Raw genomic sequence first — 21,461 nt, forward strand, 5'->3', positions numbered from 1 at the left:
CAATCAGTATTTTATGTGAACGCAAGTGCAAATTAATTAATTAATTAATTACGATCAAGTGCGCTCAGGGAAACTAACCAGTCACAGAAGTGCTGATGACACATGTAAGGAAGTCGTTAAAATCACTCTTGCTTTTTCCTTTAGTGCTTCTGTTTTCCTGGCAGTTTTTTTTTTTCACATCAGCATCAATGTTGGACCAGACATTTACAGTGAATGCATTGGTAGTTTTTTTTGCCTATGGAAAACACTGCTTGTGTCAAAGCTTTTGTGGTGTGGTTTGTGATTGGTATAAGCTTTGTGGCTTCTTTGGTTTTTTGTGTAGATTCTATTCATCCTGGGTCTGTCTTTATGTTTATCAGAGAAAATCCACGTGTGAGCGTCTGTGAACCATCCGATGCTCTGATGTCTCACTGTGTGCTTGATGAGACCTTGTTACTTTTCCGCTAGCTTTCTTTTGCCCCCTCTTCCCATCCCCCCCGGACGTCCATCAAGAAAAGCGACATTCTCACACCCAAAATGAAAAAGATGAGAAAAAAAATCACATTCCCAGTGCATAATTCTTCCTGAAAAAGTCAGTGGAAAGAAAGAGTGAGTAAGAGAGGACGAGAGAGGAGATAAAGGGAGTCTCTCTGCCATCTTTTCACTGGGATGTCCATGTCTAATTGTTTCACAGTGATAAATGAATAGGTTTTTTTGTGGAGGGGTTAGGAGCCTGCCTTGGATCAGAGGCCCATTAAAGTGAATGTTCTATTTATTTCTGTTTGCTCACCCCCTCGGCCTGTGAATGGATATTTAAATGAGTATTCATTAAACAGATGCCCGTCACAGCAAAACACTCATTCTAATTCTGCTTTTTTCTTGTGTTCGAAATATATATAAAAGCAGGAGCTGAAAGGTAATACTGACGACTAAATTTAATTCAAATTTGTAGCAAGTTTTTCAGACAATGTATCATATAGTCTGTACTCCTTATTTTCAGTTTGGAGTCTGACAAATGTTGAATTATTGATGTGAAATAAGAATTATTGATGGCTAATCCAATGATGAACAGTAAAATGATCATGTTAGTGTCATCTCAGCCAGAGATTTTTAAACTTGAGCTGAAGGTACACCAAAGGGTACACCTGCACATATATCAGCCCCCAGATGTGTTCATGTGTGATCTGACAACGCATACGTTTTTGACAGCCTCTCTGCTTCGTCTTGATCAAGCACAACCTAGCAATTATTTTGCAAGAATGTCAGTGGTCCTGTAGTAAATACTTTGCTTCCACTGCCTTATTATGCATGTTCGCACAAATCAACACAGTCTTGCTGCCTCCAGTTGAGATGCAACACACTTTTAAACAAAAAAAGTTTCTGTTTAAAGTAGGGCTGCCACGATTAGTCGACTAGTCACGATTATGTCGACTATTAAAATCGTCGACGACTAATTTAATAGTCGACGCATCGTTTGAAGCTTTGTAAGATCACAAAGGACGCAGGAATGAGTAGTAGGATTTAAGAGTGTAATAACGGACTGAAACAGAAGATGGCAGCACTGCATGTACAAGGATGCCAGCTGCCGTTAAACCCCGAAGAAGAAGAAGCTGTGTCCCAGAATTCATAGCGCAGCTGTCAACAATGGCGGCAGCTAGTTAGTTTTAACTTTACTCTTATTATTCTTTCTGGGTCACAAAATAAACGTTTAACATATTTTCAGGCGAGAATGTAGCTGTGTAAACCTCAAATATCTGCTCAGTTTATCAAGACACCACGTATTTTCAAAAGCGCTCCGACGTTTTCGGAGACGTCTGTTACCCACTAGCTCGTTAGCTAGGCGGGGGCAAGGCTAACTAGAGCCGTGAGAACACCGGACTCCCGGCAAATCGTTTTCAAACCCACCGCCGTCTTTCGCTACTCAGGTTAAACATGATATATGAGTCACTTAGAGAACTTAAAAATGTTATTGTTTGGCTTTCTTTAGTATTTTATTTGTTCCTGAGTAAATCGGTTTGGCTGAGATTAAAGGTATAGTTTTTGCACAGCTAAAACTGTCAAGCAGACAGCTGATTATCAGAAGTGTGAGATGCTGGAGAATATACTCCGGTGTCCTGTTATATTTTAGATAGCAAGGAGTTTATTAAACTTCACCGAAACAATCTGCAAATTTCATTAAAAATTAATAAACTATCATCTTGTCTTTATTTTTAGTTAGCACAGACCTTAAACACTTAAAGCTGTAAGCTAATGATAGTTAAAATAAGAGCAGATGCTGCTGGTGCAATAAGCTGTACGTCCAATGGATGATGATCTGATTAGTCGACTAATCGCAAAAATAATGGGTGACTAATCGACTATCAAAATAATCGTTTGTGGCAGCCCTAGTTTAAAGTGTTTTCTTGTTAGGTGTCTGATGTTACTTTAGCCAATATGTGCAGAAACTGTGCAAGTGCTATCCAAACTGTAAACAGAGAACGTTAACCTTCACAGTAAAATTTTGGTCTGTTGGAATAGAAAGTGCCTCAAGGCGACTTTGTTGTTATTTGACGCTGTATAAAAAACCGAATTAAACTGAAGTTTACTACTTGGGAAAGCGATCAACCAACCTTTCAGGGAATACACTCTTTTTCCTGGCAACCATAGATTGTTTGGGCGTCGCCAACCAGCCTTTAGGCCATGGATTTACTCTAATCTAGCCTGCGTGCTTGTAAGCATCACTGGTCCAGTTAAAGGCATTAGACTGGTGGTTGGTGATCTGCACTGGTGGTTAGTTAGGGGAAATGTGAATTAATAAATCATTCCCAAAGTTTTGTGCAGCTGTATGTTGCAATAATGTACGGTTGTTCCAAAATCCCACAGCATACCTGGACCCCATTTAGAAACCAGTGAACTGTAAACTTTTTGCTTGCTTGTAATTAATTAGAAAGTGCAGTATGTTCCTCTGTTATACTGGATTTTGTTGTGAAAACAAATGCTTAGTGTAAATGGAAGTGTGAACACGGTCATGTACTCCCCAGTACTTAATACTGTGTGGCCTAGGCTGTAGTAAGAAAGTACATACCAGAACAGCAGTTACCTTTCATAAGCTGGCCTTCAGTCTCAACATAGATCATTTTCTTTGTGCTACAACTTGGCATTAACAATAGCCTATTATAATCTCTTCAGTTATATTGAAAACGGTAGATCCCTCCCCAGCTCCAGGCTTTACTCTACTATGCTAAACCGCTTCCCAGCACTCATTTTTAATATATCTGTCCACCATGCTCATAGTTTGCGAAATGTCTACCATGGCACATTAGAGACCTTGTAGTTAACATGTGACCAGACACACATGCACACACACGCTCGCAAACCTTCATGTAGACTGCAAATGACTGTAGTGTGTCTAAAATAAAACCCCGTGTCTATTTCAGTTGAGGCCAGTCCAGTAATAGCACAGGCGGTGAGGAGGAGGGTTGGACACAAGTTCTAATTGCAGCCTTGTCAATTGTAGCTCTCAATTTCTGCTTATAGAAACACACACACACACACACACACACACACACACACACACACACACACACACACACACACACGTGACGTGTCACCATATTGTTAGGAGCAGGAAGGGTTTCACATTGCCAGCAGTGTTTTCTTTGGCTGCTACAACATGCGTCAAACTCAAATCCCACTCTTCAAACCTCTTTAACTAATTATTCTGCTTGGCAACACTTTGGTGAATGGTTGATGGTTTTATATGGACCAAATTCTTTAATCTATATCATTTGTGTGTTTTACATTTAGTTAAAACATGGACATAGACTATATTTTCACCTTTAATCTATAAAAACTAACTATAGGTTAGGATGATGACAACTGTAAGGATGGATTAAAGAAGCTGAGCTTTTAATCTGCGCTTTTTTCTGATCATCATTTCTGTTTCTGTTTCAGGTGATCAGTGTGGATGGTAGTAACAGACAGACTCTACTAGAGGACAAGCTGCCTCATATCTTTGGTTTTACTCTATTGGGGGATTATATCTACTGGACTGACTGGCAGAGACGGAGCATTGAGAGGGTCCACAAAACCACAGCTGTACGAGAGATCATTATCGATCAGCTGCCAGATTTAATGGGGCTGAAGGCAACTAAAGTGACAGAGACCTTTGGTGAGTAAGCTTATTTTCCTCTGAGTTCTGTACATGCAGCAACAAAGCGGAACTTAGAAAAAAAAAATCAAATGGCATATAAAAAAACGTTTTTTTCTTTTAGGTACAAATGGATGTGCTGGTGATAATGGTGGATGTAGCCATCTGTGTTTCTGGCGTCAGCAGGCTGTCAGCTGTGCCTGTCCAATGGGGATGGAGCTCCTCTCAGACCTCCAGACCTGTGTGGTGCCCGAAGCCTTCCTGCTCTTCACTAATAGGTCTGTCTGCCTTTCAATCAATAGCATGAAATGCCCTGCTGCTCTTGTTATCTGTAACTGGTGCATATTACAGTCATTCTGTTATTATTATGTCAAAAACAAATGACAAAAAAAACAGGAAAAGCTCACAAACATGAATGGCATAGGGGATTAGCATTCTCCTTACCTGACTGTAGTACTTCAGTTTGGGTTTAGGCTTCAGTCCTGAGAAAGTGTCTGCTATCTCAGACATGATTTAGTCTAGTAGGTGCTTTGACTTTGCTGTGTGTCAATCTGTGTCAGTAATTCTGATTATACAAGCTTATAACAGCTGCATTTTTCATTTTTTTTCTGTATTTGAAGGAAGAGATACACGTCAGTTTAAATCAATCCAGCTGTCTACACAATGGATGCAGTTTATTTTAATGCTTCAGATCTGTTTTATTCTGTTTTTATACGTCTAACTTCACTGTGTCTTGGAATGCGAGTGCTTTCAAAATGAGGGTGAACCACACTCAGTAGTGTGCCTGAATGCGCCATCTGAAGGAGGACTAAAGTGGCTACTTCTTGGCAGTCTGTGCAGACCTCATGCTACAGTATTTGGTTTCAAACAAATTCAGCTGATTTTTTTCTTTTTTCCCCTGAAGTGTCATAAGGTTTTTTTGCTGGGGGGGTTCTGAAGATTTGCTGTATTGCAGCCGTCAAATTTCTTTCATCTTTTCCTACACTGTTAAGCACTGTCCAACTGTAACCTCTTACTTTTTATAGTTTTAGTATTAACAAATGGCTCTAACACAGTGAGGCTAGAGCAGCTATCACAACATGCATGCATCAGTGGGGAGGACGTTTCACTGTATCAAATGGTAGTGGACTGTTTGGTGGCCTGAATTAGAGACGGTGAACACAATACTGAGTACTAATTTTTTATGTATCAGGGCACAATAAAAAAATCATCTGGTCCTTACCAGGTTCTATAATTGTCTAAATGCACCCCACATTTATACTCTCGCATTTTATTATCTCGTGTTTTTGTAAATGTCACAAATGTCACAAACCTGAGAAATAGGAGTTTCATACTGTTGTAGTGCACCTTGAACAACAGTAGGACATAAGTTTGAAGTTTTATTTTGTTTCATTCTTTCGTTGTTTGATTTTTAACTTTTGTCACCTTGGACTTGACCTTGGAAGACTTTGACCTCGGGCTTGTTTCACCATCAGCCTTGAAGGTGAGAATGTAACTTGCACGGGAATTTTAGGGATTCTTTTGTGTTGTTTTCTCCTCAGGGACAACATCAGGAGTATTTCTTTAGGTACCAACAGCAATGATGTGGTCATTCCTGTGACAGGAGTTAAAGAGGCCTCTGCTCTTGATGTTTACGTCTATGAAAGAAGAATATATTGGACAGACATACAGGCAAAGGTATGTTTTGCAACAGAAATGTCCTGATGTGTTAGGGTTTTTTTTGCATCAGATTAAGAGAAACTGGGAATTCTTCACTTCTATCAGTTAAAGGAGAATTTGCTCTTTTTCTTTCCTGTTGTCTATCTCTTACTTTGCTCTCCGCTCGTTTTCCTGCCAGACAATCAGCAGAGCCTACATGAATGGCAGCTCTGTAGAACACATTATAGAGTTTGGGCTGGACTACCCAGAAGGCATGGCAGTTGACTGGATGGGTCACAACATTTACTGGGCAGATACAGGCACTAACCGCATTGAAGTGGCCCGGTTGGATGGCCAGTATCGACAGGTTCTGGTCTGTAAGGATCTTGACAATCCTCGATCATTGGACAACCCACGATCACTAGCACTGGACCCAGCCAATGGGTAAGACCATACAGTTTTAAAAATACCTGATATATTGGCCCAGTTCACTGCTGTGGATATAAAAATTCCTCCACTATTTCATAGTACAGGGGCGTTACCAGGTGCCTGTGGCCTATCTATCTATCTATACAATCTGCAGAAAAGTCTGTCATTTGATTTTCTACATTTTATTAATGAATATGTGTGTGAGACGATTGTATGTCATCAAACAAATGGACAGTCAAATAAAACAACATTTGCATCCCACTGCCTTCTCCTCAGTTACCTTCAGTTTGTGAGGGATGGTGCTGTTAAACCTGTTTATTAACAAACCTTGCATTATTACATTGTATGCAGATCACCCCAAAACATACTGATGTGCCTGTGTGAGTCTTTCTGTTTGATTGTTAAGTACGTGTGTCAGCATGCCAAGTTGCTACACACTTGGTGATGGCTTCATGCTGTCATGGGCCAGACCTTTCAACACACTTGCCTGGAGCCAGCTGATGTCATTCCATGATCAAATATTGATAACAGGAAAAACAAAGTTGTCTTCTTAAAGTGGAAGCGTGTTCCCTGTTTGGATTAGATTAGCCAGTTAGATAAATAATGTACCCAAAAAACAAAAAGAAACAGATTTTAATAAAACCACCAAAAGCTTTTACATCCTTTTACGTTCAGATGTGATTACCTTGGTCATGTGTATCACAAGGCATAAGAGTTCTTTCTGTCTGCAGCTACATGTACTGGACAGAGTGGGGAGGTCGGCCACGCATAGCCAGAGCCTACATGGATGGCAGCACCATCACAACCTTGGTGGATAAAGTGGGCCGTGCCAATGGACTGACCATTGACTATGTAGACCATCGTCTCTACTGGACTGACCTAGACACATGCATGATTGAAAGCACCAACATGCAAGGTTTGAAAACACACACCAAGAACTTACCATGGTAATGATTCACGGGAAAGAGGACTTAAACTTTCAATAGTCAGCAAAAATACACTGTAGCAGCAATGAGGCAAGCAAAGTCCAAAAACCAGTCCATAAAGTTAGATAGACGATCTAGTAGGAACACGAGTACAACAAAAGAAACTGTTGAGGGTGGGGCAGACCAGGGGGAAACTAGCAAAGTAGCACAGTTGCCAAGAAAATGCCTTGTTTAAATATCAGTGTTACCTAAGGCCTTTTTATGTGTAGTTTGCATGTTTGCACTGTGCCTGTGTGGGTTTCGTCCTAAACACTTGGCAGTGCTTCACTAGAAAACTTGCAAAGACAGAAGGCGAAAGTGGCAGAACTGTGGAGTGACCAGGAATTAAGAAAATGACCATATTTTCCAATACTTGTTGAATGGGTCAACTCATCAATTTGTTTTCCTCCTCATATTCAGAATTGTATTTTTAGAGCCTGCTGGACACAACTTTACAATTGTTTATGTGTTAGTAATTTTAAAAGCAAAAGATTAATCACTAGCTTTTTCTAGACAATTTTTTTTGGTTGGCAGCCACTGAATTCCAGTGGCTGCTACAGACTTTGTGGGATATTGCACAGAGTAAAATGCTTTTGTATATGCACAGAAAGTTTCACTTCATCTTCAGGGCCAGTGGAGAGTGTAATACCAATATACAGATACATACATACAATTATATGTATGTAATTCCCTTAGGCACATTGCAAACTAAAGAATTTGTCTTATAGTCTGTTAGTTTTTTCCTGTCTAATCCATAAGGCTGCTTGGTAAATTTACACAAGAAATTCTTACAGCAAAAAGAAAAAAGTATTGATTTTAGGGCTTTTATGAGTTTTCCTGTGTTGTCCCAATTCAATATCTTCTGCAGGCCTTCAGAGAGAGATCATAGTAGATGACCTCCCTCATCCCTTTGGTCTCACACAGTACCGCGATTTTATCTATTGGACTGATTTTAACCTGCGTAGCATTGAACGTGCAGACAAACGCAGCGGATACAACCGTACTGTGGTGCTGCAGGTATGAAACCACTTTAATTATCTAAACAATGTGTTCATTTTTTACATTAATATAACAATTTATTATATAACCAAGACAACACAAACAGACAAGAACCAAACAACTGGAATGAAAAGAAACTAAACAACACTCTGACCCATTTATTCAAAGCCACAGTTTACATCAAACTAAGCCAGTCCACTTTCCACATCCACAAGCCTTCTCAAATAACCTCATGTTTAGAGCTGTTCTATTATATTCTATTCTGTTCTATTCCATGGTTGTACTTTAAAATCTTCTCACTAGATACTTTCTATTTCTTTTAAATATTTTCCCACATTATACCAAGTTTCAATCATATGTTTAACAACTGGATTGCTAATTTGTGCTCAGTTGTTTTGTTTTGTTTTCCAAATGACCTGCATATACTTGGACACGGCTCATTTTAAGACCATAACATTTTTTTGTATTCCTAATAAGGAAATGTAATCTCATTTTTACTGTTGTGCATTTAACTAGTGTATTTGTTTTTTGGCACTGCTAACTTGTTGTTGGTCCTTTCATATTCCATCTGAAACTGCTGAGCTTTAACACACTGTTTCCTCAGGGCCAGCTTGAGCTGATGCTAGACATCCTGGTCTTCCACTCTTCTCGCCAGGATGGCACTAATGAGTGCACACACAACAACGGCAACTGTGCCCACCTCTGCCTGGCCACTCCTGCTGGTGCCCAGTGCCGGTGTGCCTCCCACTACACCTTGAACCCAGATGGACGAAACTGTAGCTGTAAGTACAGCTGATGGGAATCACACATATACACAAGTAAGAGAGAGTGCAGGCTAGTGGCTTGAACAGAGTGTCAATGAAAAATATGATCATTAAAATAGTTGCTGGTGTTATACGACTATGCGTCTACAGTTAGGACAAATGGAACAGAAATGACTGAAAGTAAAACGATAAACCTCGGCCGCTTCTTTCTCAACAGCCAACAGAAAGACTGTGAAAGCCAACATACTTTAGTTGTTTCCCATGAGTGTAGCTCCTCTAGTGTGTGTGTGTGTGCGTGAGTGTGAGAAAACTTTGGCTTTCTTTTGCCAGAGAGAACATGGAGTCTTTTCACCAGGCACACCCTTTCTCTACATTTGTTCACCCTGTTAATCCCACACCCCTCTCTGTTGTTTCTCTGTCTGCAGCTCCTTCAAGTTTCCTGCTCTTCAGTCAAAAGGCTAGTATCAGCAGAATGGTTTTAGGAGAGCAGAGTCCCGACATCATCCTTCCTATCCATGTAATGAGAAATGTTCGAGCTGTCAGCTATGACCCGGTGGAACGACTGGTTTACTGGCTCGATGGGCGACAGAATATACGCAGAGCCAGAGATGATGGGGCCATGGTACATCCACATCACCCTCTTAAAACACATACTCACAGCATTTGACACCATTGGCTGTTTTTGTGGAAAAAAGGATAAATAAACATTGACTTAGAAATTAGAATAGAATCATGATTAAGACCTTTTTATTATATTATTTTCATGCTTCATGTGACTCAAAGTGAATGTCAGAACAGGTCAAATGTTGACCTTATGACCTTACTGTGTTTGTTTTCAGTCGTCAATGATAGTGAGCAGCACTGCTCAACCAGTGGACAACCAGCTTCATGACCTGAGCCTGGATGCCTATAGTCGGAACATCTACTGGACCTGTGAGACAACCAACACCATCAACGTCAAGAGGATGGATGGTCACACTGTGGGCGTGGTCATCAAGGATGACACAGACAAGCCAAGGGCCATTGTGGTCAATGCTGAGAAAGGGTAAGCTCATTTTTGTGACAGTGACTCTACTAAGCTCAGTTGGAAAGATTGATGGTTCTAGCTGGCAGAGGTTAAACCATTACTTAAAAGCCATCACTTGACAGTTATCTTAACTAATTATAAGCTAATCTCCAATATTGTTTTTATCTCATAAATGATTGAAAGAGTGGTTGTAAAGGAGCTAACTAATCATCTGTAGAGAAAGAGTTTATTTGAAGAGCTTCCGTCAGGTTTCAGAGCTCATCACAGTACATCTGTGCTTGTCCTGCTATAAATCTCAGGGCAGCGTTCAGTACTGTTGACCATAATAATTTATTACAGCGAGTAGAGCATGCTGTGGGTGTCAACGGTCCTTCAGTGGTTTTAATCATATCTATGTAATAGACTCCACCATGTAAATGGAGTAAGTAAGTAAGTAAGTAAAATGTATTTATGTAGCGCTTTTCACAGATGAAAATCACAAAGTGCTTCATAATACAATGAATGAAAGTCCTGAGAGATGAGAGTCCTCTTAACACACACGTTAATTATGGAGTCCTACAGGCTTCCACGCTAGGACCATTTCCATTATAGACAGTACACCTCTCTGCATTTAATCATCAGTTACAGAGGAAAATGGTGACTCAAAAATGCTCATTTTCATGCCATTTCTGTTGGCAGGCTATTTCAAACATGCTGTTTATAAGCAAATTTTAAGAAAAAGTTCTGTAAAGTCAATTCAGAGTTTTATCATGCAAATTGCTGATTTGGGGCATTTTCAGTCTCGTTTTTAAAAGACCAGGAGACCATGATTATTGTTCTTCCCGAACTACATTCACAAATCAGCCAAGGAAAGTCCACCAGTCATAATTTTGGTTATATAATGTAATATAATATTTGGTTCCTCTTTGGGCTTTGACTTGCATGTGACATTTGTTGCATACTCCTTTTCCAATTAAGGAGATTTTCTAAATTGAGAGCTGTAGTTTTTTGGTTGAACAGGAGAAAATTGCTCTTGCATTTGTAACTCCACGGTTCTGTTTACCAGCTTAGATAAATCACCTCTTTCTCACCTCCTGGCTATACAAAATGCCATGGGCAGAATTCTGCCACTTTTTACTAAGTCCACTCTTACATTTCCTTCCAACACAATGCTGCTCGCAGTCTTCAGTTGCAAGCTCAGAATCAATTGGCTTTTCCTCGTATGACAATGAAGAGTGAGGGAATAGAGCCTTTCAGTCTTTAGCACTTTGGAAGTTGGACGAGTTTCCAACTCCAAGTTTATTTAGCTTCCTCTGTACACTGCTTAAATTCATTTTAACTGTTTTAAATGATCAGTTTTCTTTTATTCTATTTTATTCTGTTTAACCTTGTTTTTATATCAGTATTAACTATTTTTATTACAATTTATTGTGATTATCCCTATTTTTTTTTATTTTGCTATATAGTGCTTTGAGACTTCAGGTCCGTCAAAGGTGCTTTATTAATAAACTTGAGTTGTACCCTGCTGACACATGTCCACTTCTACAGGTACATGTATTTCACCACAGTGCAGGAGCGCTCAGCTAAGATTGAAGGTGCCAGTTTGGATGGGACAGAGAGGGAGTCTTTGTTCACCACTGGTCTCATCAGACCAGTAGCTCTGGCACTCGACAATAAGCTGGGAAAACTATTCTGGGTTGATGCTGACCTTAAACGCATTGAGAGCAGTGACCTGACAGGTGAGTCACCATAAAAAGAAGTAATTTATATGAAAGAAATGTTTTCATACACATTTGGATAAAACAAAGAACAGTGCCAGAATATGACTCAAATATTGCCTCACAGTAAATATTGAAAATAAAATAGAAATATGAACAAATATGAAACAAGGAGAGATCATTTGGAAGTAGTGAACAAGATTTATTGAGATAGAGAAATTCATGTATTTGGCAATTAGACCCAGATGACCCATCATGGCAAAACAAAATCCCAGTGATGATCAGATTTAGGACAGGGCCCCTTGGAGTGTAGACGCTGGTGGTGGTGAAGATGAAGACTGAGGCTTGGATAGTGCGCTGGCTGAGGTGTCTGAGGTGCAGATGGGGATGCACGAAAAGTCAGAAAGGGAGAATGAGGGAGAGCACAGATTTAAACCATGTGCCATTGGCTCACACAAGGCGGGCGAGTAGAGTAATGTTGTCAGTATTGTGATTGACGGCGTGGGAATGCAGTAGTTGTGTTTACAACAGAAAAGCAGATGAACACCCAGGAAAGCAGGCAGATGAATGATTACAGATGTTCCTTATTGAACTTATGCATAGGCTTCATTTACATTGCTCAAATATATCACATAAGTGGTTATTACTCCAAGCTTACTGTTCCCATCCCTGAGGTTGTCCACCAGAGACACTGACACATTTAGTTTGGTGGCAATGAGTTGTCGTTAATCAATATTTTTATTTAGAGAAGTGAGGAAAAAACAACGTAGGGTTGTTGGATTTTACAAACTCTCAATTATCATCACCAGGAAAAACTATTTTCTTGTTCTTATTATATCATTGCATCTATCCCAGGAGCAAATCGCATTGTCCTACAGGACTCAAACATTCTCCAGCCTATGGGGCTGACAGTGCTGGGTGACCATCTGTACTGGATTGACCGTCAGCAGCAGATGATTGAAAGGGTGGACAAACTTACTGGAGATGGGCGCACACGCATACAGGGACGGATATCATACCTTACCTCCATCCACGCTGTGGAAGAGATCGACCCACAGGAGTTTGGTACAGATCTTTCCCACAGAACTATTAGCTATATTAGTGTGGCTTTATGGTTTGGCCTTTGTATCAATGGCTGTTTTTCTTTCTACAGCGTCCCACCCATGTTCTCGTGACAATGGGGGCTGTTCTCACATCTGCATTGCTAAGGGTGATGGAACACCTCGCTGCTCCTGTCCCATGCACCTGGTGTTGCTGCAGGACCTGCTGCACTGTGGAGGTGAGCAACACAGTAACAGCACTCAGGTGCCTTTTCATTTCTGGGTGGAGAATTCAGAGAAGCAGACATGTCCGACCTGCATATCTGATTGAGTTTCAGAAGTACAAGGACATTCAAGGCTTTTTCTTCTACAACTCCAATTCAAGAACTCTTTGTGTTTTAGTTATACTGTTGCACAACAGATTAATACAGGCAGCAGAGAGGAAGCAATGCTGGTTGTAATTACTCTAACAGTGACAGAGGTTATTTATAGGAATGTTTAAATGTCTAATGACACACTGTACATACACTGTATATACATTTGCATGCATGTTCACTCCTGTTGTTTAGGTTTTGTCCCTCTTAGTCTGAAGGGTCTAATCTAAAGTTCAGTGCTTCTCCCTTCCACAGATAATTGTGACTTGTCTCTCTGCTTCATTCTCTTCCTTATATGTTGTCTTCTCTGTTTTTTCTCAGAGCCGCCTACCTGCTCAACAGAGCAATTCACCTGCTCCACAGGGGAGATTGATTGCATTCCAATGGCCTGGCGTTGCGACGGCTTTCCAGAATGTGAAGATGGCAGTGATGAAGACAACTGTCCCATCTGTTCTACATACCAGTTCCGATGTGACAAAGGAGGCTGCATTGATGCTCAAAGACGCTGCAATGGTGAATTGGACTGTGCTGATCACTCTGATGAGCAGGACTGTGAAAGTAGGTTTACACGCTCAACTCAGGCACAGATGTTTGCAGCATTATGCATGGAAGTTTTGTGACTGATAAATTAGGTTTTACTTTCAGTGTTCTTTAGGATGCTTGATATTTCTACTAAACAAATAATAGCCCGAGTTTACCTATGAGTCATAGCACCAAATCAAAACAGCAGTTGCCTCGAAGCACTTTCTATTGTAAGATAAACCCTTACAGTTATGAAATGTATAAATACTCTTTATACGAAGTTTCTAAGTCATTTTTTCCTCATTAGGACCAGAATTGTCGTGGGGTTAAAAAATCATCCTCTCTACATCCTCTAAAGCTCTATCAGTGTATATAGTTATAATGTTAAAGACCCCATAGGACTGTACTGACCAAATAGTGCACTTCTTTCTAAAAAGTTTCTGCTTTTCAAAAACTGTTTTATAAAAACGTCCTTTTTGATAGAGTATATAGTTAGGGCTGGATCTTGTGACCTTACCTCCCTCTGCTGTCTTCTCTTTAACCTCACCCCCAACTGTTCACATCAGTTGGCTCTCCATGTGTGAGCCTGGTTGAGCTGGAGGTTTCTTCCTGTTAAGAGTTTTTCCTTACCATTCTTGCCAAGTGCGTGCTTGGAGCATTATTGGCTCCTCTTAATGCAGATTGTGTTTAAATTAAACTACAGGGAGAATAGAAGACTATTGCATTTACAGCCACAGAAGCCTGACCAACAAAAACAGCCAGTTACTAAAGTGACTCCTTGTAGTCTTGCATTGTTGTGTTTGGTCTAATGAGTAGCGCCAGCACCAAACAGCCATTTTTCACATTTTCATACAGGCTCACAACTGCCGCTTAAAGATGTCTGCGGTTTTTTAAACTGCTGAAATTTCAGTTGCATAGATAAAAACAATAAGTCAGCGACACTGTTCGTGTCTGTCTTGGAGTTCTCAGTGTGTTTATTTTCATCGATCTGATCATTCATAGAATATATAAAGAGCATCTTCCCTGGGTCTCCTTAGTCACAAAACCAACCCACCTACTTTTTGAAACGTCACCCTTCTTTTGTTGATTCTATGGCTGGATTTGTCTGTTTGCAACAGAAATATTTGCAGAGGTTCCACGTATGTGTTCTGCTATCTTGTCCACCTCATATTTGTGTTGCATTCAGTAACAGTTCCCCCCATGCTCGGTCTAAACAAAGAAAATTTCCAATCACTGGCATATAATTTTCCATCGTTCTTCTTCCTGTTGCGTATAAAATGTACATAAATGCGACAGCTTTTGGTTTTATTGTTTTTTTAAACAAAAAAATGCCATTGAAACATCTTGCTACGTTTCCTCTTCTACTCCAGCTATCTGCCCTCCCAACCAGTTCCGCTGTGGTGACAATCAATGTATCACAAAGAAACAACAGTGTGACAATTACTCCGACTGTCCTGATGGATCAGATGAGCTCGCCTGCGGTAAAAACACTGAGATATTCAAACTGCAGAAACATGGCTGTATATTCTCTGGTAAACTTCCCGTCTTACACTGTATTCTTTTTTTCTTGTCCATGTTCAGAGCATGTGTCACCTCCCTCCAGTGGCATCCCTAGCACTGGGCCCAACACTATCGGCCCAGTTATTGCCATCATCCTGCTCGTCTTCATCATCGGGGGAGCTTATTTTGTCTGCCAGCGTGTGGTGTGTCGACGATACAAAGGCCCCAGTGGGACTTTTCCTCATGAGTACATCAGCGGGACACCCCATGTACCTCTCAACTTCATCACTCCCAGCGGTTCTCAGCATGGTACCTATCAAGGTAAGCTGGAGCACACAGCAGCAGTGCTATGGTTACACTGCTACTTATCAGCACAGGTGTTAATAATACCTGTAAACTATTGTGTGCAGGTATCTCCTGTGGGAAGTCCATGATGAGTTCTGTCAGTCTGATGGGCAGCAGCAGCAGTGGAGCTCCTCTTTATGATAGAAATCATGTGACTGGAGCTTCATCCAGCAGCTCTTCATCTACAAAGGGAGCCTTCTATCCTCAGGTACACACACACACACAGTGCACAGGCTGTTTATGGTTTACTTTCCGGTTTACTTACAGATTTTTGTTCTGTTTTGTAGATCCTGAATCCTCCTCCCTCTCCAGCCACTGACCGCTCTCTCTACAACACAGAGATCTTCTACTCTTCCAACAGTCCATCTACCACCAGATCATATAGGTCATACAGTCTTATCATTGCCTATCTCCAAGCACACACATGCCAGAGATGCAAGTGTCTGTCATGTGTGTGTTTACCAGACACTTGCAAACTTTATGACACTGTAATTATTTTACTGGGCTTTGGACTTCCTCCTCAGCAGGAGACGTTCACATCTCCTGCTGTAGATTTTGCGATCTTTTTTTTTTTTTTACTTTTTTCGGTTATTATGATGTAAACAAAGATTAATTGTATGTAAACTGCAATGAAAACTAAGTTTGTGTCATCTCTCCTTCAGACCCTATAACCCGGTCCGTGGCACCGTCCCACCTACCACTCCCTGCAGTACCGATGTTTGCGACAGCGACTACACTCCCCACCACCCGCCGGCTGGGCTGGGGCTGTCAGTGGGTCGCTGGAAGGGCTCTGGCCATGGCAGCCAAACCAAACACAAGTACTACATGGACCTCAACTCAGACTCTGACCCATACCCTCCACCCCCCACGCCCCGATCCCAGTACATGTCAGCTGAGGAAAGCTGCCCTCCATCCCCTTCTACAGAGCGTTCCTACTTCCACCTATGTCCCCCTCCTCCCTCTCCCTGCACTGACTCTTCATGACCCTCAACAGCCTGGGACCCCTGTGAGAAAGAAAGGGATGAAGTCAGCTAGCTACGAGAGCTTCATATCAGCTGATTAGGCTCAAGTGCCTTATTGGTCCTTTTATCATTCCAGTCATCCAGGAGTTCTCAGGGTGGCCATTGTCTAATCTTCCAAATGCCCTGCTTGAACATTCACTCTCATGGAACAGGTTGAAGGTTCAAGGCTGTCCCTGCCATGCCTCAGGGCATTCCCTCTTTAACTTTCATTCCATGGAATGAAGAAACCTTCCTGTGCTGGGCCGGTTTTGGGTTTCCATCAGTCCAAAAAGGATCCTGATTTCTCATGCTACTTCCTCTTCAGCATGCAGTGACCTCACCAATTGAGTGTGAAAACCACAGATCCAGTGCATCCAAAAGACCACCACCTCATCTCCCCCAATCTTCACAGATCTGTCTTGTCCTTCCTCACAGCATCTGTGTCAGCAGGACTGTATATACTGTAGTGTTAAAAATCACATGAACAAAACAAAAAAAACAAACAACAAATAATGGAAATGTTTTTCATACTTTATTCATAGTGGGTGATCCCCAGCTTGACAGAAAACAAAGGACAGTGGAGTGAGTGAGTGTGTGAATGAAGGATGAATGAATATACAGGAGCATACAGGCATGTGAAGGCTTGCTAGGTGAATTGGAAAAATCTGATGACTGATTTATAATATGTACACTAAAAAGTGACAGAGTGGATGATCACAGAGGTCAAGTCTGCTTCTTTTCCCACATTGTGTTCCTCCATTCCAAACTTTCAATCCTCCATAGCTGAGCCCTGTGCCTTGTGAAGAAGTAGAGCCTTCTCCAGTCAACAAAGCGACTGCTAACAGTCTCTTCATTGAGTAAAGTCACCGCCTGCCTGCAAACACCAGACGAATGCCAACATGTAAAGCTATTGTAAATATGTGTAATGAAGTCAGTGATTGAGTTATGAGAAATTAATGCTTTTTGGTGTAACTAAGAACCTCTTCCATCACTTTTTCTGTATTCTCATCATCCTGTTTACCAAAAATATGTTTGCTGCTATTGTGTACATACGATATCAGTTACTATCATTACACAGAAAGGCCAAAATTGCCACTCTTATACTGACAGTAGATCGTGAAGCTACTTTACAGTTAATAGCAAATTATTCTTATAGCCATGTTTGTTCTTTGTACTTTGTATGTAGATCATTATGTATGTCTCTGTGTCAGTTGAAATGTTTGGTTTGAAGGAGTTATTTTTGGAAGGAGGTTAAAAGGTTGAAAACCTCCATGCTTCAGATGACTCTTCCCTGATCTCCCCACAAAGTCTTTTGCGGGTTTTCGTACAATGAACTCATCACTGCACAACCTGAGCTTGAAGGATGGTTTAGATGCTGTGAGTCTAACACACACAGTTTGAAGCATTCTGAGTAATCCCGAGCACCTCGAGGCAACTGTTGCTTTAATATGGAACTGTATAAATAAAATGTAATTAAATTGGATTAAATTAAACCAAAGGTAGCAGTTGCCTCAGGTTAGACAAACTTTCTGGCCTCTGAGCTTTGCCACATTTTGTAAGATAATAACTACTGGAGAGATTTTGAAGAAGTTGTCTATTAGTAGTCCACTGAGGATGAAATCTCGAGACTTTGCTGACCCATTAATCTTTGCTCGTTACATACAAGAAATTGATGTCGTAGTAACAGCTGGTGATCATGCTCCTAAAAGAATGAACAATTTTAAACTTACGAATGACCTGTTTTAATTTGGTTGTGTCCTGCTTCAAAGAAAGAATTTTCTCCAACGATATTTCATGCTGATCCAGGGGGCACAACTTTATTCACTCCCTATAGGAATATTTGGCACTGTTACCGTAAAGACTATAGATTGGCACGAGAATTAACCATTTTCAAGTTCAAAGACAGATAGTGGGTCAGAAAAGTGCTTCTTTTAGCAGTCATCAAGGTGAAAGTGTCCTTTGTTGCCCCTTTGTGCCTGGAAGAAGTTCACCTGTGTTAGATGAGTTAGAGGGAAGTGCAGTTTGGCAGCACTTTGTAAAGGTCAGGAATTGCATGGTCTTGGAGTAAGCTTTGTTCCTGTTGCCTGATTAAATTATCTCCAGTCAGGTGACATTACAGCTAAAATAGATTTCCAGCTTAGGTAGCTGAAGTTGGGTGCTTTTTTAGCAGCACAACACATTTATGTTGAGGGCTATAGGCCCTGCCTCAAACCACTGTGTCAGTAAAACCCTGTACTTGTTGTCTCTGCTAAGAATGCTTTGCGTAATTTACCCTTGTGACATTTTTTGTATCAAAAGCATTTTTATATAATAAAGGTTTTATTTTAAGGAAAGTTTTGTCTGAGGTTATTCAGTTCACTTCAGTTCAATTTTATTTATATAATTTACAACAGTCGCAGTTGCTTTATATGAGGTGAAGACCCTTCAGTTTTGGAGAGCATCCCAGCATTCAGATGCAGAAGGTGAGAAACAAGATCTTCTGTACAACAGGAAGGCAATGTGGCAGAACCAGAATCAGGGAGGGGAAACCATCTAAGGTTTGGTTAATGGAAAATACAAAACAGAAGCACACAGAAACTACATACAGTACAACAAATGCAAAGCCCATGTGGGCTTTTTTACCTCTGCATATCCTTTAAAGCTCTTTGGAGGTAGATACAGTCAGAGGAACCAGAACACTGTGTCTCTCTGAGCTGCTGAGGAGTTCAGCTATAACAAGGCAACCACTAAATCACATACGGTCACAATGCTTTAAAAGAAATCATGGAAAGAAATGTATAACTTGCTCTAACATGTAGATGTTAGAAAAGAAAAATCATGCAGTAATTGCTTCCAGTCACTGCTTTTCTGAAGAAACAAGGAAATGTACAAATAAAAAGAAAAGGGGGCTCGTCCGGGATTTGAACCCGGGACCTCTCGCACCCAAAGCGAGAATCATACCCCTAGACCAACGAGCCTCCGATTGTAGCACCTGACCAGACGTATTCATAAGGATGTTCGGCCTCGTGTGGCGAGTGCGACACCTATTGGTAGATATAGTAAATGAACTCGGTCCTTGGAGCTGTGTATGTTTTTATCTCTGCTCATTGATTTGTCCATCTAAACGTATTTAAATATTTTATATCACGCGAGGAACAAATGTTACATATAACTTGATATAATCTCTAAAATCATTTCTCAATTGCATCAGACATTTTCACGGCATACCATCATCCATCAATAATCTATCTATAATCTATAATATGTAGACCTTGTGCTATATGTGAACATCAGGGTCCATGTGTTTTGTTGGACTGTGAACAACAGTCACCTAAAAGGAGAGAAAACGCTTTTCAAAACCTTTGCTGGAGATTACTTACTACAGAAAAAAATACAAATATCCAATTTATTCATTTTATTAACCTTTTCTGTTTCCTATAAACACCTTAATAACATTAACAATTGATCACGTTTAGTCGTCTTTACAAAATGCTCTGCTGCCCCCATGTGGGTAAAAGCAGAGCAAAACGAGTGCTGCTCCAAAGCCTTTATTAGTGACTTTTAAAGGGGTCAAATGAATCAATCTTAACAAGTATTTGATCCACTGCAAACACAATTTTAGCCTATACTTGTATATTCCCTGATAGCATAATGACCACATCTGAAACCTGAACATGTAGAGCAGAGGGAAAGTTTAAGTTAAGTTTAAGTTTAGATATTATTAGCATGCAGAATTTACAGATGAATATAATATTATATATATATATGTATATATATATATATATATACATATATATATATATATATATATATATATATATATATGTATATATATATATATATATACATATATATATATATATATATATATATATATAGAGAGAGAGAGAGAGAGAGAGAGAGAGAGTCAAAGTCAAAGTCAAAGTCAAGTCAAAGTCAACTTTATTGTCAATTCTGCCACATGTACAGGACATACAGAGAATAGAAACTTCGTTACTCTCAATCCCTAGATAAAATAGAAAATGAACATTTAAATATAAGCGTGATTAAAAATGCAAGTAAAATATTTTAAAGTAAAAAAAATTAAATAATATAATACAATTTTACATATAACAAGAAAGCTATACAATATACAATATAAGGGTAAATGACATTGAGTGCAAACCAGGCAGAGTAGTGCAAATAGGCAAATAGAGAGAGAGAGAGAGAGCGAGAGAGAGAGAGAGAGAGAGAGCAATGTAGTGTAATGTAGTTGGCTGCAGATATGATGGAACTTTGTTCTGTATATCATGTTGACTTCTGTTGACTGAGCTTCTTCCTGTACCACTGCTTGAAGGAAGTATCATCTAGAAACTGGGAGTACATTTTAAGACCACCGCTGACACAGAGCAGTGCCCTGGGTCAACCTGCGATCCAGTATATCCGCTTCATCAAGAGTCTTCCTCATTTTATCTCTCTGGAAAATCTATGAAAAATCTCTCTTTAAGTATTCTTAGGGCCAGTGATGTTTCATCATATGAACCGATTTGAGCAGTGGTCATGTTTCAGTCATGTAGGCACTCTCGACACCTGGAACCTCTGGAAACTGCAACTCAGGAATGGCGTCACTGATTGATCCTGGATTCCTGGTTTATTGAGCTTTCTTTGTGTTTGACATTGCAGTGACGATGTGTTTAAAAAAAAAAGAAAGAAAAAAATAATAGGGGGAAATCCTTTGTTATATTCTACCAGAACGGAAGGGTATCTGAAATACCATATTCATGATAAAAACCTGTATTCATCTGACAGTAATAGTTTATAGAAGCTGTAGATTTAAAAAAAAAAAGAAAAAAGTTTTTATTCCAAACTTTTGAGGGTCTGCTAATGTTACAGCCCAGGTAATGTGCTGTGTTGTGCTGGGAATAAGTCTTGGAGCCGTAAATACAGGACTCTAAGAGAATGCATGTAAAAGTTTAAAAATACTAAGAGAGAAACAGCAAACTGGTCCAGTGAAGTTAGTCCAGCTGGTAGACAGGTGTTGAGGGCTGCACAGAGGCAGCAAGAGGTGGAGCCCAGCATTCAATCTTATATCAT

General features: G+C 40.2%; 1 protein-coding gene and 1 non-coding gene across 2 annotated transcripts in view; one reads left to right on the top strand and one right to left on the bottom strand.

Annotated features, from left to right (window-relative positions):
* Positions 1-18,742, top strand: part of lrp5 (low density lipoprotein receptor-related protein 5) — a 54,602-nt gene extending 35,860 nt beyond the window's left edge. The window contains exons 12-29 of the mRNA XM_004556224.2: positions 3,913-4,129; positions 4,233-4,386; positions 5,650-5,785; positions 5,946-6,190; positions 6,907-7,091; positions 8,009-8,157; positions 8,744-8,921; positions 9,329-9,525; positions 9,743-9,948; positions 11,458-11,648; positions 12,483-12,692; positions 12,781-12,906; positions 13,363-13,599; positions 14,934-15,044; positions 15,145-15,384; positions 15,474-15,616; positions 15,696-15,793; positions 16,071-18,742. Coding sequence (XP_004556281.1) covers positions 3,913-4,129; positions 4,233-4,386; positions 5,650-5,785; positions 5,946-6,190; positions 6,907-7,091; positions 8,009-8,157; positions 8,744-8,921; positions 9,329-9,525; positions 9,743-9,948; positions 11,458-11,648; positions 12,483-12,692; positions 12,781-12,906; positions 13,363-13,599; positions 14,934-15,044; positions 15,145-15,384; positions 15,474-15,616; positions 15,696-15,793; positions 16,071-16,392 — 3,345 coding nt within the window. The 3' untranslated portion in view covers positions 16,393-18,742. The remainder of the gene's footprint in view (positions 1-3,912; positions 4,130-4,232; positions 4,387-5,649; positions 5,786-5,945; positions 6,191-6,906; positions 7,092-8,008; positions 8,158-8,743; positions 8,922-9,328; positions 9,526-9,742; positions 9,949-11,457; positions 11,649-12,482; positions 12,693-12,780; positions 12,907-13,362; positions 13,600-14,933; positions 15,045-15,144; positions 15,385-15,473; positions 15,617-15,695; positions 15,794-16,070) is intronic.
* Positions 18,743-19,294: 552 nt separating this feature from the next.
* On the bottom strand, positions 19,295-19,366 carry trnap-ugg (transfer RNA proline (anticodon UGG)). The gene has a single exon. It is a non-coding gene; the product is annotated as a tRNA-Pro (tRNA).
* Positions 19,367-21,461: the final 2,095 nt, after the last annotated feature.

This window comes from Maylandia zebra, linkage group LG7 (assembly GCF_041146795.1).
Source record: "Maylandia zebra isolate NMK-2024a linkage group LG7, Mzebra_GT3a, whole genome shotgun sequence".
Taxonomy (NCBI): domain Eukaryota; kingdom Metazoa; phylum Chordata; class Actinopteri; order Cichliformes; family Cichlidae; genus Maylandia; species Maylandia zebra.